This window comes from Thermobia domestica, chromosome 1 (genome assembly GCF_964235325.1).
Source record: "Thermobia domestica chromosome 1, izTheDome1.hap1.1, whole genome shotgun sequence".
In the NCBI taxonomy this organism is placed as follows: Eukaryota; Metazoa; Arthropoda; class Insecta; order Zygentoma; family Lepismatidae; genus Thermobia; species Thermobia domestica.
This window is the reverse complement of record NC_137454.1, coordinates 241673520-241691068: the sequence shown is the minus strand read 5'-3', so window position 1 is coordinate 241691068 and position 17549 is coordinate 241673520. Positions and strand designations below refer to the sequence as shown.

At 36.7% G+C, this 17549-nt stretch overlaps 1 protein-coding gene across 1 annotated transcript in view; it reads left to right on the top strand.

Annotated features, from left to right (window-relative positions):
- Positions 1 to 3069: 3069 nt before the first annotated feature.
- LOC145694793 (phospholipase B1, membrane-associated-like) overlaps positions 3070 to 17549 on the top strand; it is a 55030-nt gene continuing 40550 nt past the window's right edge. Inside the window, exon 1 of the mRNA XM_081771442.1 lies at positions 3070 to 3323. Coding sequence (XP_081627568.1) covers positions 3192 to 3323 — 132 coding nt within the window. The 5' untranslated portion in view covers positions 3070 to 3191. The remainder of the gene's footprint in view (positions 3324 to 17549) is intronic.

Sequence of the window (17549 nt, the reverse complement as noted above, 5' to 3'; positions counted from 1 at the left end):
GTTTTATTTGCCATAAAAGATAAATTACTTTATGTTGTCAAATTTTCGATCATTGGAGGGGATAACAAATTTCATCCCATCAATAAGCTCAATATAGTCTTTGACATTAATATGTATTGAGGGCAGGCCCATACCCAGGGGGGTCTAGGGGGCCGGGCCCCCCTAAAATTTTCACGGTAGGCTTGAACATGAACTATAATATGGTTGGATTGGGCCCCTCCTAACTTCAGCCGCCCCCCTACATTTTTGGGCTGGCTTCCGTCCTGATTGAGGGTGGCATGAAGTTCTAAAAGATTTTCCCTTCCTTTGTTTATTTCTAACTTTCAGTATCCCACTGTAAACAACTCTCGTAAGTATTGACTTTTAGACAATATTATTGCCAATGGGCGTTCCCAAGATGACAGAAGAAAACGTATCTCTTAATTTCTAAATCGATGATATCTTCAATTTTTTTTTCTTGGTATATGTGTCATTGTTTGCAAGACCTTCAAAAGTCTGATTGGCGACCTAAGTATCTTACGTGTCCCCTGGTCTTAGACCTAGCAGACTTAGCAGAATGCATACTCTCCGCTTTCTGCTGGATTTCACTGAATGGTAATCTTTAACCCCTCAATCGAGCGTATAAATCACTACTTCCGTATCTTACTGGCAGTAAAACTCCATAGTTGGCGGTGCAATGCCATTTTTTTTTAATACTCTGTATTTAGCGAGTACATGCTCAAGACAACATTTAATGGCAAGTGCGTATTCAGGCTCCCGGGTTAAAGGGTTATTATCGAACCAGACAACAACATTCATCTTCACAAAATAAGCGACTAGTATCTTCAATTCATTTGTAGGACTCATTTGAGAAATAAACATTTGTAAGACCCAGTGAACATGTCAACCATTGGAAATGACTGGACCCATCACTCCAATTAGAGAAATGCGTTTTCCTATCACCCTGAGAACGTGTTTTTGGCGATGACACTGGCTAAGAGACAATACCTACGAAAGTTTGGCTAAAGAAAAAATACTGAGAACTAGGATCAACAGACGAAGAGGAAATGTATTAGGTCTTTTATGTTCCCCTTCATACATATTGGTACCAAGGACTATATTGAGCTGATTGATTTCGAAGAAATATAAGCTGCCATCCCCTCCAATGATGGAAAGCTTGACAACAGAGAATATTTTATCATTTACGCAAAATAAAACGATAAGTTTCAATTTATAAACTTCTCCTCACGCACACTCAAACAGTGCAAAGATGTGTTAAACTTGTGACAGAGTTCGCCGGGAGGGTGGTGATGAAGCCAATATGTTCAGTTAGCTGGCGAATCTGTCACACAGTTATTATTTTAAAAGAAACGTTGCTTTGTTAAGTTACCGTATTTGATTTATAGTTGAAGTTCTTTAAGATAGTCAAGCTAATATGAACCAATTAATAATAATAATAATAATAATAATAATAATAATAATAATAATAATAATAATAATAATAATAATAATAATAATAATAATAATAATAATAATATGTTCTCTTTGCTTTATCACTTATTACAAGATGTTGATAGTAACATGTAGACCCTATAGAAAAAATGAAATGAAATCTTTGAGTTTTACGTCCCACGATTATGCGACTAGGCTAAAGGAGACGGTGATATTGAGAAATGAATGAAATGGTGGAATGAAGAAAATGGGAGGAAACGGAAGAACCCCGAGGAAACCCGCTCGCATGGTAACATGTATAGAGTATTGTCATTAATAAAATAGGTGTTTTCTGCTGACATATTCCTTACTTCTCCTTGCTGTTCCCCCATCTGTTTACCACGAATAGATGCAAATTCCAGTGATTCGTTAGGGTCTATTGCGGAAGCAAGATTCAAATTTAAGATATACTAAGGGGGGCGCGGTGGCTCCGTGGTAGAGCGTTCACCTCCGGTGCTTGGGGTCCCTGGTTCGATCCCAGCTCGCGCCGTGTGGACTTTGTGGTGGACAAACACCGTGCTCGTGGGTTTTCTCGGGGTTCTCCCGTTTCCTCCCACTTTCTTCATTCCACCATTTCACTCATCTCTCATTATCACCGTCTCCTTTAGCCTAACCGGCATAACCGTGGGACATTAAACTTAGAGATTTCATTTCATTTCATAAGATATACTAGCAAAAACAATATGTTTGAAATGCTTAATGAGTGTAAAATCTTCCATAGTTCGAGTCTGAATTTGGGGCATATGTAATTGGATTTAAATTTTTTGTTAGCCCTTTCCATTGTCTAGTGGCTGTCTACTTCGGATTATGAGGCGCAATCTATCGTGGATTCGAGTATCCCCTGAAGAGCGAGGGCTTTTAGCTATTCTAGAAGTTTCTGTGTTCGTCTCCCTGCTACGTTGAATTAAGTGGAATGTTGGGAAATATTAATTAAGTGACGATATAGGGCAAATTAAAAAGTAGCCAGTTAGGATACTTTTGGAATCCCGGGTTCAATTCACGGCGGGAGAGCCTTGAAATTTTAACATATTAAGATGATTCGGAATTCACATTAGCCTCAGTGCTGAAAAGGGACTAAACTCCAACCAACTGACGAAGAATGGTTTTTACCGCCTTATGTAATAAATTATGCTAAACGTATTATATCACAAAAAAGAAAAATATGAAAGTTTAATGTGTATTTGTGTGTATATATATTAGATGGGTAATAACGAACATTATTACTTTAGAATTAGCATTAATTCCAAAGTCACTGACATCATATTTTGCAATAAACTAGTCTTTAATTACAGATAGGCCTATAATTTTCTTCCTTAAAACGGTTTTTGATGTTACGGGGAGCTTAAACACGTTTACATTCAAAATTAGGTAACCAATCATTTTCTTATTTACACTGGCCTGAAGAGTTATACGTATTATTTTATTTCTTTTCTTTTGCGTGGAGCACACTTAATTGCGACTATTCCCTGAGCATCACAAGACAAAAGAATATAATGTTATGTCAGTTACGAAGGTGTGGATAAGAAGACAAACAAAGATTATGTTTTGTTTGTGACGTAATCAACAAGGTCTTCTTTATTTAACAGCAGTTATGGTGTTCACTCTTTAGAACTTTTTTCGCAGTTGCAACAGTTGAAAGTGAAATCACACAGAGGAAAAATAAAAATATTCTACACGTAAGTTACTAAAACCCACAACTACAGTTTGTCATAGTCCATAAGATGTGGTTGATTGTTCTGGAAGTGCTGGTGTTGTTGTCTGCCGTAGGAATAGGCGATGTCGTAGAGTCTGGTAAAAGATCTCTGCTAAACGTGACTGCTTCCGATGGCGATTCAGCACAGGAATTCTCACCGGTATGTACTATTATTACATACTTACGTATTCAAACTTAGAATCGAATTAATTATAGAATTTTGTTTGTCTTTAGCTCTGTGTAACTAACTCTACTGTAGTGTCTAAACAAGTTTTACGACTAACAAGCAAGTGTTTAGTGTAGTTGTAAGTAAAATACATGCTTAATAGAATCACGTAATTATGTCAATAATTTCTGAATTAAAACAAATACAGCAACTTTAGGTTTTGATGAAAAGAGCATCTGCAAATTTTCAGTAACTTTTATTTTGTCGGTACGTTTGAAGATCTTCGTCAACTTGCCAACCGTCCGGTATTTTAACATGCTTGTCCGGTTTCCCGTACGAACTTGACGTGAATTTATTGTCTGGTAATTTCTCCTCTTACTAGTCCTTATTTTAGAGTGAAATAGCAATCGTTTGTCGATGACCATGACCATGACCATGGTCAGAGGCGGCGCTAGGTGCGCGCGGGCCTAGATCCAATAATGACCCCACGGGGCCTGATTACTGGTAAAAATCTCGACGTGATTTTGTACCTAGTACTTGAACGAAGCATGCTCAGAACTCGAAGCCCCTGTACGCGCGGGGCCTGGGGCAGTCGCCCCATTTGCCACCCCCAACTCCGCTTCTGACCATGGTTAAAGCAGATTCGCTTTGACATCGACCTCTCCTGCGCGGAATTTGCTGAAGAGTTGAAGGCAGGAAAATTTAGTGAACTTATCAAAACTGCTAAAGGCCAACAAAAGTACATTTTCAAGAGCGAAGATAGCACTGCTTCATCCTCAGCTACATCTTCCAATTAAATAATGCATCGAGATCCAATAAAAGTATGTAAGCATTATGAAACATTAACAGCTCCAGTAAAGCTGGTAATACTTATTTTTCAAGTATATTTTGAACATGCCATAACTATATTGCCGATTATATGTGCTTTTCGGTTTTAAATACGGTGTATTATTGATGGTAGACAACAAAAATGACATGTGCCGATTCAACGAAAACTGGAATAAGTAACTTTAATAAATGCTTCCAAAGTAACTAATGTTATTAAATTCGAACACCGAATCGCTCAATTTTATGTGAAGTAACCACTTTCAGTTTTTTCACATTTTTGATAAGCGATGGTGTCACAATCTTAAAGAGTGCCTATACGTACTTCAGGAGGGTGTCCGGTATTTCCATTTTCAAAACTTGGCAACCATATTGAAAACGAACAAAAATAAGCAGGGTATTTACACCAAAGTAATAGAGGTACAGTCGAAATTATACACACACTTTGATGCACGTGTGCACATAATATATCATATAAATCAGAATTCATTACGCACGTATTCTTTTCAACTATAGTAAGTATAGTATTTAGTATAAATATATTGAGTACTCTAATGGGAGCCCGCAAAATTTCTAAGGGGGCATCTCCCTGGTTATATTTGGTACTTTTTTATTTGTATCAAGAAAAATAAATTTAATACATTTTCGTGAGCCAGGGGGTACCGGGCCCGACCCTGTCCCCTTCGGGCTTCCCAGGCACCAGAAGTGACTCCTGAGTCATCGTGCTTCGTATAATAATAATTTGTTACATACACATCTTATTGATTTATCAATAATGTATATCTCCAAACGTTATCTCCCTTCTTCTAATATTAGTAAATATTTATTTATTCATATATTTCAATGTTAACTATTTCGGATTTATCATGTTTCTCTGTGGATTATTTCATAAATTTCCTTGTTTTCTTCGTGGTTAATCTTTGCGCTGTTCCTGTCCCATATCCCTAATTAGTGGAATCTAGGGATGAAAATAATTGCCAAGCCTTTTTACCCGATCCTGATCTGACACTTCATATTCGAGTTGTGATCCTTTTAAGTATTGTACCGCCAAATTTTGGGAGAGCTAAAGCTATGAATACTCCTTTTGTTACACAAGTAACAGGAAGGAAGGATTTTTGGAAATTTCCATTCCAAGGGTGGTAAAAGGGTTCAAAATTTTCTCCAGGAATAGTATATCTCACGAATTTCACTGTTAGAGGGATGAAACTTGGCATATGAATAAATGAACTTTTCATTAAAAATGAAAGAACATGTGTCTCAGCATTTTTGAGAATTCAGCTTCAAAGGATGACGTGGACGAAAGAGAGACATTTATAAAATACTCGAATTTTCGTTTAGTGCCGAATATGAGGATTCACTTAAGTTGTACATCTGAAATTCGGTATATAGACTTTTAATTAAATTATTTAAGCGTCTCTGATAATTCCGCTGCAAAATGAATCATGTTAAAATTTCCCTTTATTTGTTCACAAAATTCGCAATTTGAGGATTTGCTTAAGTTGAAGTTTAAAAATCGGTGTATACAGGGTGGCCACAAAGTCCCGTTACCCCTGAAAAATGTTCTTTGCGACATTTTGCGGAGCATTGCAGGTGTAACTTGAATGAAAGCTTGTTTCACAGTTATTGTCATCAGTTCGGCAATGATATAGTAACGTTTCTGTGCAATGATGACCTTTATGAATCCCCATAGCACATTATCACAGGTAGTGAGGTCTGGGCTTCGTGGTGACCAGGTAAGTGGTTCGGGCAGATCTTCAATACGGTAACTGGAAGCGTTCACACGATATAAAACAATGGAAAACTTTACATTACAATTTTCAAACGGTAACGGGAAAACTTACATTAGCATTTATCAAGGGGTAAGCAGACTTTGTGGCCACCCTGTATATACTCTTAAATAAAAATATGATTTACAGCATTTTCGAGAAGTTTCCTCTTAAGGGTGGAAAGGAGGACAATTTCAATAATATTTAAATTTCTCTTTATTTATTAACAAAGTAGAAATTCGCGTAAGTTGGAGATGAGAAATTCAGTTTATAAGCTCTTATATAAAAAATAAGGGAACACATATCTCAGCCTTTTCGAAAATTATGCTTCTAAGAGGGAAACCTTGTGTGGATTCTATAACGTGACAATTTCTCTATCTTTATTGAGAAAGTGTCCAATTTGAGAATTAACTTAAGTGGAACATGTGAAATTTCTTTTATAAATTCATAAATATAAGGGAAAACATATTTCAAGTTTTACGAAATTTCCGCTCTTAAGTAAGAAAACTATGGTCGATTCTATAACATCCAAAGTTCTCTTTCTTTATTAAATACCCATTGTGATGATTTCTTAAAGTGAAGATGTGAAAATCAGTATACCTATAAACTTTTAAATAAAAAATAATTAAATACAAATTTCCGAGTCTGCAAAAATTCCACTTTTAAAGAGATTACGGAGGACAATTTCTATAATATTAAGATTTCCTATCATTTATTCAGAATATGCTTAAAGAAAGGGTTCACCCCAGTTGGGAGTGTGAAATTTGTTATACAAATTTCTAATTAGAAAATAAGATGAACACGCATTTCAACGTTTTCGAAAATTCCGGTCCTGGAAAGGGAAGGGAACAATACACTGGAAATATGAAAGTGATTCACAGGAAATTCAGATCATATTAATATATGCAGAAACGTGTGATTTACACAGAAAACTTCTTTGGTTACGAGAACAGTAAGCAAAAATGAACATCTGAAAAATATGTATGCTAAGTGAGGAAAAAGATATTAAAATGTTTGACCTAAAAAAGAGTCACATATAGGATCCCTGAAAAGTTTGGAAGGTGAGACCCGACATATAAACTCCTTCTTGAAAATAAGCAGATACATGTTCCATGGATTTAAAAATTTCCACTCTTAATAGGAAAGATAGGTGTCTTTTTTCTTTTTTTAAACTTCTGCATTGAAAGCATTATCTATTGCTTGTGATCATATCACGGGAAAATGACTGAAAACATAGAAATGAATGTTTGAACATACAAAGAACGGACATGAACGTGTCATCCGGACCAATCAAAAATATGTTCATGCACAAAAAATTAGGTCCCATAGACAACGGAGTAAGTCCCTGGGGCCCATTAACCCTCTTAGTATAAAGAAAGTAATAGACTAGCAGTGAAATAGCTATTGCATCAACACTGTTCATTGGAAAGTCGTGGTTTATACTTCATTCTCTGCAGCATGCAACAACCTTTCCAAAGGTGCTATGCATTTGAGGCCCATAACTTACTTGAACAGGGGAAAATTGGGTGAATGTCGGGAAAATTCCCTCCCATCAACTTTAGGCCCTCTGGAGTGGCCTCGAGCAAAAGCACACAATCCAAATATATCTTGAAAAATACTGTAGGGGATAAGAAATGTGTGTATGGAGCGTATTGACATAAAACATTTCCCCTCATACCTATTCTGTCTATCAAAACAAAACTTAGTACATTTATTTCTTATCCCGTGTAGAATATAACAAAACTAAACTAAATAAAAAGTTAAATTCCACTATTACTGAAAATTAGCAACAAATTAAACAACTTTAAATACATTTGTTCTCAGCGCTTCACAACAATTAGAACATAACCTTCCGAGCTTTTTTGTTGGCAAAATCTCTGACAATGACATCTATGTCAATGTCTTGAAGAATGTTGCCTGGGAAAAGTTTACAAAGAAAATGGCACGCAATAAACAATACCAACTCTCCCTCCACTTTTTCTTCTACATGCCATGTCCCTATTTGCCGATACAGCTCCCTAGTACTATGAAACTCTCTTCTCTGGTGGTATGGAAAAAGATGATGTAATTTACGCTACTTCACAAAAATATAAACAAAAAGGTAAGTAGAAAACAAGTTTTAATATGTAGGTACTTTTTGAAGCTCGTTTTGCCCGGCCCTTGGTCCGATCATGTATATTACATATTCAAGATAAATTTTGTACAACACTACACTACTGTATCAAATAATGTTAGACATTGCATAATTACTGCTATGACCATTAAATTGTTATGATTCAACGTTTCTGATCCTACTTTAATAAAATATACATCACAGGTGTTAGATCAACATTATTTTCTTCCTGTTATTTTCCACAGTGATGTAAAAACATTCTGCACATATTTCAGGTGTAAATAAAATCGTTGCTTACGGCAGTTCTAACCATCAGATGATTACGACATTACATAATGGTATGAAAGGGATTATTAAAGTTTGAATGAAAGCTTACAAAATGAAGCTGATACATAAATAAATGTGATCAAATGCCATAAAAAAGAAAGAAACTAAAAAAAACCCAGTAATTTCGATTATAATTACGGAAGATCGTACATGCCTTTGGAATGGGAGACCCGGCTTCGATTCCTGGCGGGAGCTCATGTAGTTTGGATCACACATTAAGCTGTAGAGCCACGTTTCACATAACCTTGCTGCTGAAGGAAACGCTAAACTCAAAATCAAAACAAATGATAATTACGGTAATGATATTCCAAGAGTGATGGTGTTTAAGAACTGTACAGTATGCTAGTCAATCAACTAATTTAAATAAATTAAAAACCAGACGTTAATTGTGAAATATGAGAAAAAAATAAACATTATTACATGAAGAAAATACATAATCTGTTTTGCACAATTTTAAGTCATTAGTAAATAAGTTGTGAAAAAGAGTGAGCGAGAGATATTATGAAACACAGGGCTAGGGTTATGAAACAGCAGTATATGTGTTAGCTTTATTCTGCAATAATAATAATAATAAAAAACAATTGTAGATGTGGTAAAAATGTTTTATAATCATGCCTTAATTATTTATTTTTAATGAATATAATTTATATTAAATGTGGAGCTTAGGTCTATTTACCACACAATGTTCGTGGATTTCTTTAGAGTTGTTCAGTTTCCTCCCACACTCTCACTCCATAATTTTTCATAATCATTCACTTTCATTAACCATCCGTCTTCCTTACAGCATTATTCTTTGACATAAAACTACAATATTCATCTCTGTATTAAAATGCTAGGTTTTTTATTTTTGTGGTCAAGAAAAGTTTTATGTTCGTGGCCAACTCCTTTTTACAATGAGAACTCTGAAACCACAAGCTCCAGAAAAGCGCTGTTTTCACTGATCTATTTCAATCATTTGTGTAGATCTGCCAGTTCTCGTTCAAAATTAAAATAAAATTGCTCGTATTGTGATAATCAACATTTTATCATTACAACATGGCTTGTTTTGGACCAATAAGATTTAACATTGTCGCTAGGGCGAAGCTAAGGTCCATATCCTTGTGTTAGGCAACCAGTAGAGGAGCTACGTTGAGCGGGTTGGCGGACATTGCAGGCACTTTGCTTAAATCTGAATGCAAGCTGACAACTTCAAAGGCCTCAAGAGCCGCAATATTAGGCGTACTCGGACGGGGGTTTATCAGGCGAAACTGTCACTTGTCCGAGTTTGCCACAAACTCAACCCAACATCTATACATTAAAAGCTACGTTTATGTGTTTGTCTATAGCAATTCCCTCCCTTTGTTAGTTATCCTGTCCTTCACTTATATATGTAAACAGACATGCACAGATATAGCGAGGAAATGGGAAGGAGATCCATGGTCATATCAGAATGATGCGTTGAGTAGACAGCGTAGGTTCAGCTAGTTTAATTTAATTTAATGTATTTACAAGGTCTTATATTAAGCTTCAAAACAACAAGATAATTGTTTCTGTTAAACAAAATTGTCCGTTTCCACAATGTTTCTGAGAAGCTAATCATAATACAGTGTTGATAGGAACTCATGAAACTGATTTTGTAATGTGGCACTGGAATGAACTCTGGCAAACCAAGATGAATGGTGCGTTCATTTGCCAATCGTGGCTCAAATGCACTCTTAATGTTGTTTTGTGGCTTCTTGTGCAGAATGTCCCAGTTTGAATTCGTAACGAAAAATCACTTGTAACTGTAAGTTCTGCATGATTCACTTTCATATACTGTTCAAAAAAAAAAAAAAAAAAAAAAAAAAAAAAAAAAAAAAAAAAAAAAACCTCCTGACTGTTTGCTGGACGTGTACAGAGTTCGTGACATTAGTCCACCCCTGTATTGTGTTCCTAAGGTATGTTTCCTATCAGAAGACAAAACATACATTTCATTTGCACCAACTTAGTACTGGGACGTGGGTGTTGATGAGTGAATCATTTACTATTTTACGTAATAGATATAGATTGTTGAATACCATAGAAAATACCCCATTTATAGCATTTAAGAACATAGAGCATTTAAAAATTTGAGGTAGAACTATATACAAGGTGAACCATTTATCTTGATATGCTCTTCTAACTTTTAAACTAATGGACAAAAACTCTGAAATTTTATACCATGCACATATCAGCAGTGGAACATTGTTTGATATACTCTTTGATACCCCAAGATTAACGGTGTTGACAAATCAACATAAAGTTGTATGTTTTCAAATGTCGGTACTTCAGGTTATTACATATTTCAAATCTACACATAAAGCAAAAACTTACAATTCCACAGTTGGCATGCAGTATTGCAAGTTAAAGACGCTACAGTCATAAACAAAAAAACACCAAATTTTAAAGGGTTCTACAACAGCAATAACGCAAGGGAGACGAAAAGGGTAAATCAGATCTAAAGTACCTTAAGATCAAATGCTACGGTCATCATACAACGTATTTGGAGAAAATAGAAACAAAGTTAGGAAGAATTGAAGATATGACTTTTTTCAAAACACCTTATTTCCAAAACGTGACTAGATAAGTGCCATATCCAACTCCTACTAACTTTGTTTCTATTTGCTCGAAATACGTCATATAATGACTGTAGCATTTGACATTAAAGTACCTTAGATGTAATCAGGGCCGGCGCGAGGGGGGTCGAACCGTGCCATCGCCCAGGGCGGCAAAATTTGAAAAAGAAAAATATACTATCAAAATATAGTGCTTCGTAATACGTGCACATGGAGAAATAAAATTGTGTTCACCTGAGAATGTAATTGAACTTGCTTCACTCATATTTGAGATAATACTCACTCAGGAAATTCGGAGCATTCTCCTTCATTTTCAATTATCAAACTACTAGCCACAGGCATCTCCTTCAATATTTCTCTTGCAGCGGCGTAGATAAGATTTTCAGGTTGGGTAGATAAGATTTTCAAGACGTCTTTTTATATCTTTTTCCATTCAGAATGTTCTAACGCTCCACTCCAAGTATGCAAAAGGTACCCTCCCACTCGAGGCAGGCCGTTCTAACCTACAGCTTCTAGAGACATTTAGGTTCTAGCAGCGAGTTTTTAACCAATTTACTGAGCAAATGACAATAATCGTTCGTTTTGTACAATTTACATACAGTAATGGAGAATCCCTTGTAAAAAATTGCGAACATTTTCTTGGTTTCGTACCGGTAAGAGACATCACTAGTCTAGGACTCACAAAATAATTAAACAGCTAAAGGAAATGAACATTTCTATCGGAGACATGAGAATACGACAATGATTTCAATAATATGAAATGCAAACATTCAGGTATTCAGAAGAGAATTTAGGAAATAAATTCCCAAGCCTTCTATGCTCCTTACGGTTGTCATTCACTAAATCTTTTCTCAACGATGCAGCCACACCATCTCTGTACGCAGTTTCATTTTTTGTATAGTTAAAAAAGTTTGACTTTTTTCTGCGTCAGTTCTACGTTGGGCCATACTAAAGAAACATATTAGCAGTCTCACTTTAAAACCATTAAGCACCAAAAGGGGGGTGAGCCGAATTGATACTCTGACTCCACTTAGATATCAAATAGGGGAAGTTTATGATGCCTTATTTCAAATAAGAAACAACAATTGAACAGATAGAATGGTCACCAGCGATGCTCTGTATATAGCAAACCAGCTGCGTAGCTACTTTGCTCACTCGTTACTGGTATGACTTTTTACTCCACATAAACATAGTAAGCAAAAGTCTCCAAAGCATTGATTCTCATGTATTGGATGCAGTCGGATTTCTTGAAAATGTATTTGAGTACTTTGTGAGGAGAAGAAATGATGCAAAGTTTCAATCTTACTTACCTGATGCGATGGAGTTGGCATCAGCATTAGATATGGATGATTCACTGATAGTCGAAAGAAGAGACAGTTTCAGTAGGAGGCAGAGGATGAAGCTATTGAAGATCCACAAATAAGATGTAAGATCGATTTTTATTACAAAGTTTTAGACATGATTGTGTTAGCTTTAAGAGAAAGGTTTGAGTAACTTAAACATCACAGCGAGTATTTCGATTTTCTTTACGATATAAGTAATCTTAAAGATATGCCACCCGAACTTTTGTCTGAAAAGTGTACTAAACTTGCCAGCATTAAACATACGAAGAATTGAAAGATATTAACCCCAGTGATTTGAAAGACGAACTGAAAGAAGTGTTTACCAAAAGAGACTTTAAAATTAAGGAACATGACCTTGCTTTCAATGTCAGTGCCGCACTTTGGATTTTGTTAACCTTACCGGTAATAGTGGCAAATGGAGAAAGAAGTTTTTCGAAACTAAAGCTCATTAAAAACTATATACGTTCTTTCATGTCTGAAACACGCTTGAGTAGGCTAATGATGATATCAGCAGTACATGAATTGGCTGGAACATTGGACGACGCGAATATGATAAAGGAATTTGCTCATAACAAAGCAAGAAAAGTTTCTTTCAATTAAAGTGTGTTAAATTTATGTCTGTCCATTGTGCTCTAGTACATTATAAGGTTTAGGCTAATCACTTAGTTTTGCCGTTATATCTGATTCTCTATATTATCTTCATGCTCCATACTTTATTAAAAAAAAAAAAAAAAATAGAAATCTAAATGAAATGAAATCTTTGAGTTTTACAATTTTTTGTTGTTTACTTTTCCATTATGTACATGTAAATGGGGCATATTACTTTTTCGTGACACTTGAACATCTCTCCAAATAAAGTTTGCGGATTAAAGGGGCGGCATATGAAAGTACCGCCCAGGGCGGCAAAACTGCTAGCGCCGGCCCTGGATGTAATTTACCCCGTTCGTATCACTTGCGTTATTGCTTGCAACTGTAGAACCCTTTAAAATTTGTTTGTATTTCGATGTTTGTAACTATGTCTCGCTATGAAGTCTCTGACTAAGTCGTGAGCCGTTCCTCCAAAGTTTCAATAACAGCTGCATTTGAGTGAAACTTCTTCCCCTTGAGGTGCTCCTTCAACTTTGGGAACAAATGAAAGTCACTAGGGTCGAGGTCGGGTCAGTAGGGAGGATGTTCTAACACATCAAAACCAGCAGCATGGATTGCGGCACCAATAAGATGGCTTTTGTGGGCCCTAATCTTGGTGGAACAGCACTATTCGCTACAACATCCTGCGCCGTTTTTCTTTGGTTGCTTCGCGTAACTTAGGGATTAGGGCTGTATAATAGGCCCGCGTGATAGCGTGTCCAGGTAGTCAATAAGAAGCACACCCTTCGCATTCCAAAAAATTGTGGCCATAACCTTGGGTGCTAATGCATGCACCTTGAACTTGCGTGGGGGAGGCGAATTGCTGTGCCGCCACTTCATGCTCTGTCGTTTCGACTCGGAATCATAGTGGTGGAGCCACGTCTCATCCACTGTCACAAATCTATTGCAGAACTGTTTCAGATCTGCCCCCATAACCTCCAAACCAGCCCATGAACATCAAACTCTGTCTTTCTGATTTTCACGAGATAACATTTTGGGTACCTATCGCGCTGACACCTTTCTGAATCCCAAGAGTTCATGCATAGTGATTTCCACTGAGCCTACAGAGATGTGCATGATGTCTGCTAACTGTTGCACCGTGATTCGTCCTGTCTGCTATAATCGTATCATGCACAGCATCAATGTTTTCTGGGGTGCATGCTGTTGTTGGAGGACCAGCACCAGAGGCCTGTTGACAGCTTTCCCTGCCGCAACGGAAGTCGTGGCACCAGTTCTTTACCATCTGGTAGGAAGGAGCCCTATCACCCAACACACTGATCATGTCCTCATGAATCTCCTTTGGGCTTAACCCCTTTTTCTGGAGGTACTTGATGACAGCTCGTTGTTCGGTTTTCTCCATTTTTCAAGCTAGGTGCCACCTCTCACACCTGAAACAACAAAAAAGAATATTAATATAGCAGCTATGGTTCTGAAATTTAGCATAGAGGCATCTAAGACATTAGGCTACAATATCACCCATCAGCTATCCCAGCTCAAGTATTTTAAATATGCCGGGGATAATAACACAGGGCTGCAAATTGAAAAAAAGTTCATATTGTTTTTTGATTAATAGGTGAACTTAATTCTTTGTTCCTAGCTGAATACGAATAATGAATTCGTTTTTCCTTGTCACGTAAGGTTTTCTTACAAATCAATGTCAAAATTTGGGCCTTCTCCGTATTTAATACTGCTATATTATACCTTATTTCTTATCTTCTATCAGACTAAAGAGCTTATTATGGTAAATAACTGAACATGTTTTGTTTAATGTGAATGCAGACAAAAAAAGAATATAAGATTCTCTACACATACAGATTACTACATATATACATATAATATGGAAATATATACATAAATATATACGTTGTAAAATCGAAATCAACACAGTCATATAACATTCTTATTTTTTACATCTTTTTAGCACGCTTTCTCTTATAAGCTTTCCTAATTTTCTTGTGATTTTCTTCTGAAGTTTCTGTGTGCAGTGTGCGACAGTAGTCAGCCATCATGCTAACACTCCAAAGTGCCTGATACCTTTTCTCCATATCTCTCATGTCTTGGTGGAACCGTTCTCCTGGTTACTCACTTAATTCTCCGAGATTTGGTGGAAAGTAATCAAGATGAGATCTCAACTTGAGATTTATGTTGCAACCCAGTTCTTGAAATTTAACTAACATATTCTCAACGACTTCTCTGTATTCAGCACCTTTTTGGTTCCCCAGGAAGTTCACCACCACCCTTTTAAATGCTATCCAAGCATCCCTTTCAGCATTAGTCATTGTTGGCTCGAAGTTTTTATCCTTCATTAACTTCCTAATGTCTGGACCAACGACAACACCTTCTTGCACTTTGGCACATGAAAGTGAAGGAAATTTGCTTTTTTATGAACTTGAAATATTCGCCTTCCTTGTCAAGTGCCTTAACAAATTGTTTCATCAATCCTAATTTTATGTGAAGGGGAGGTAGTATAACTTTCTCAGGACTGACTAAATTTTGTTGAATGATGTTTTTTGATCCCGCGTTCTGTGTTTTCCGTAATGGACACTGTTTCCTTCCCCAGTAGTCATTTCGTGCCCTACTATCCCACTTGCAGATGTAACATGGTATTTTCGTATACCCACCTTGTTCCCCATACAATGCTCAAAATCTTCAGATCTCCACACACCGCACAACCATGTACGTCGTATTTAATTTTATTAAGAATAAATTGCACATTTTCGTATGTTTCTTTCAGTGACACAGAATGAGCAATAGGAACTGAGGGGAACTTATTTCCATTATATAACAGAACAAATTTTAAACTTGTTTTATTCGAGTCAATGAATAATCTCCAATTACTAGAAAGGCAAGGGAAATTTAACTTGATCAACAAACCTGACACATCAAAATAAACAAGACAGAACCTTCTTTTGAGAAATACTGCAAATTTTTTTCCGATATCTGTACCAGGAAAATGTTCCACAGGCCAGCAAGTTATTTTCATTAAGTCTGGAACCAAGAAGTTCAGCAGATTCTTTAGACAGATTTATGTTTCTAACTGGATCATTGAGCTGGCGTTGAGTGAGAGGGAATAGAGTCACGAGATCCGCTAGGGAGGTTGTAAACTTCATCTTCAATTTCACTATTTTCAACTGAATCACTGTACGAACTAGGATCATTACGGACTCAAGACTTGATGGAGGTGTCGGAACATTCAAGTCTAGGCCATGCAGCACAGTTCTCATTGCAGAAGGAATATTGGGATACACTATCTTTGTCTTGTTTCGAGTATTGTGTCCTACAATTTCACAGGAACAGAAGTAGCAATCGTCGCTGAGGTTTTTGGGTTCTCTCCACAGCATTGGTACCGCGAATGGCATAGATGACCGCTTTCCAGTGCTCCACTTTCGTAACGATTCCACACAAGATCTGCACAGATTGTGTAGAGTCCACTGTTTATCTTGATCTCCAAGTTCCATACGGAAGTAACCGAAATATGCCCTTCATACAAAATCTGTAACTTTCTGTTTCTGTTTGTGTGGAACAAATTCACCACAGATGTAACAAAATAAATCTGGTCTATTCTTACAGCCACGAAATGCCATGGCAACACAGTATTCAACGAACTACAAAAGAGAACTAACCTTTTTTTTTTGGTCGTCATCCCGTGTAAAGGGTAAGGCCCTTTCTTCGGGTTAGAGGAGTAAGGATTATCAGGAGAGGGGTTGGGGTAGTTTTCTTTAATCATTATTATTTTTTATTATTTTTTATTTTTTATATTTTTTTATTATTTTATTTTGGAATATGGGCAAGGAGTTGGAAGGTTCTTTCGGCCAGGGCCTATGTTCGGTACCATTCCAGCATTAGCCTGGTGTGACTAAGGGAAACCCTGGAAAACCTTAGTCAGAATGGCCGGCCACAGCAGACATGTGCCTGATCGACCTTTTGGTGTAGGAAATTTTGGGTGTTCGGTATCCTGGTATAGATTCATGCATAAGACGGGTAGATGTCGGATGATAGTTCTTGAGGTCTACAGATGTTTAGAATTTCGGGGTCTATGGTAGCGGGATCTTGGGAAAGATAGCGTAAAGTCATGTAATGTTGGAGAGGCGAATCCTGATGGATTGGCGGCGCGTCGTGGTTTGCATCATATTGGATGATGTCTAGGATCATGGGATGGGCGGTTTCGGTTCTATTGTTGATGTATTTTTGGCGAAGGGTTTCAAGGTGTAACAGGATGGGAGGGAAATATATCCGGTCGTAAAGCTCTCTCGTTGGGCTAGGCAGGCTTATTCGGTATGCGAGGCGGAGTGCGTGCCTTTCTAGGATGGCTAGTTTCTGGTAGAGAGAACTAGCCTAAGATATTAACATTTCATACTATTGAAGCACATCTAAGATTTGCGACAATTAAATATGAATATATTATAGAAATATTCAATTATAGAAATATTTTAAATATTCACGCAGGCAAAATTTTAGCTAATTTAATTAAATTAAACTTCCTTACATTTAAAACATATTTATTTTTATTACCGCCTTCATAATTTCACCACGTACTTATGACATCTAGCGTCAATCAGTTGAATTACGCTTAAACATGCATACCGCAATCAAGATATAAAAATCGTGAATTCTAAGAAATTCTCACGTGATATGAGAAAACTAGT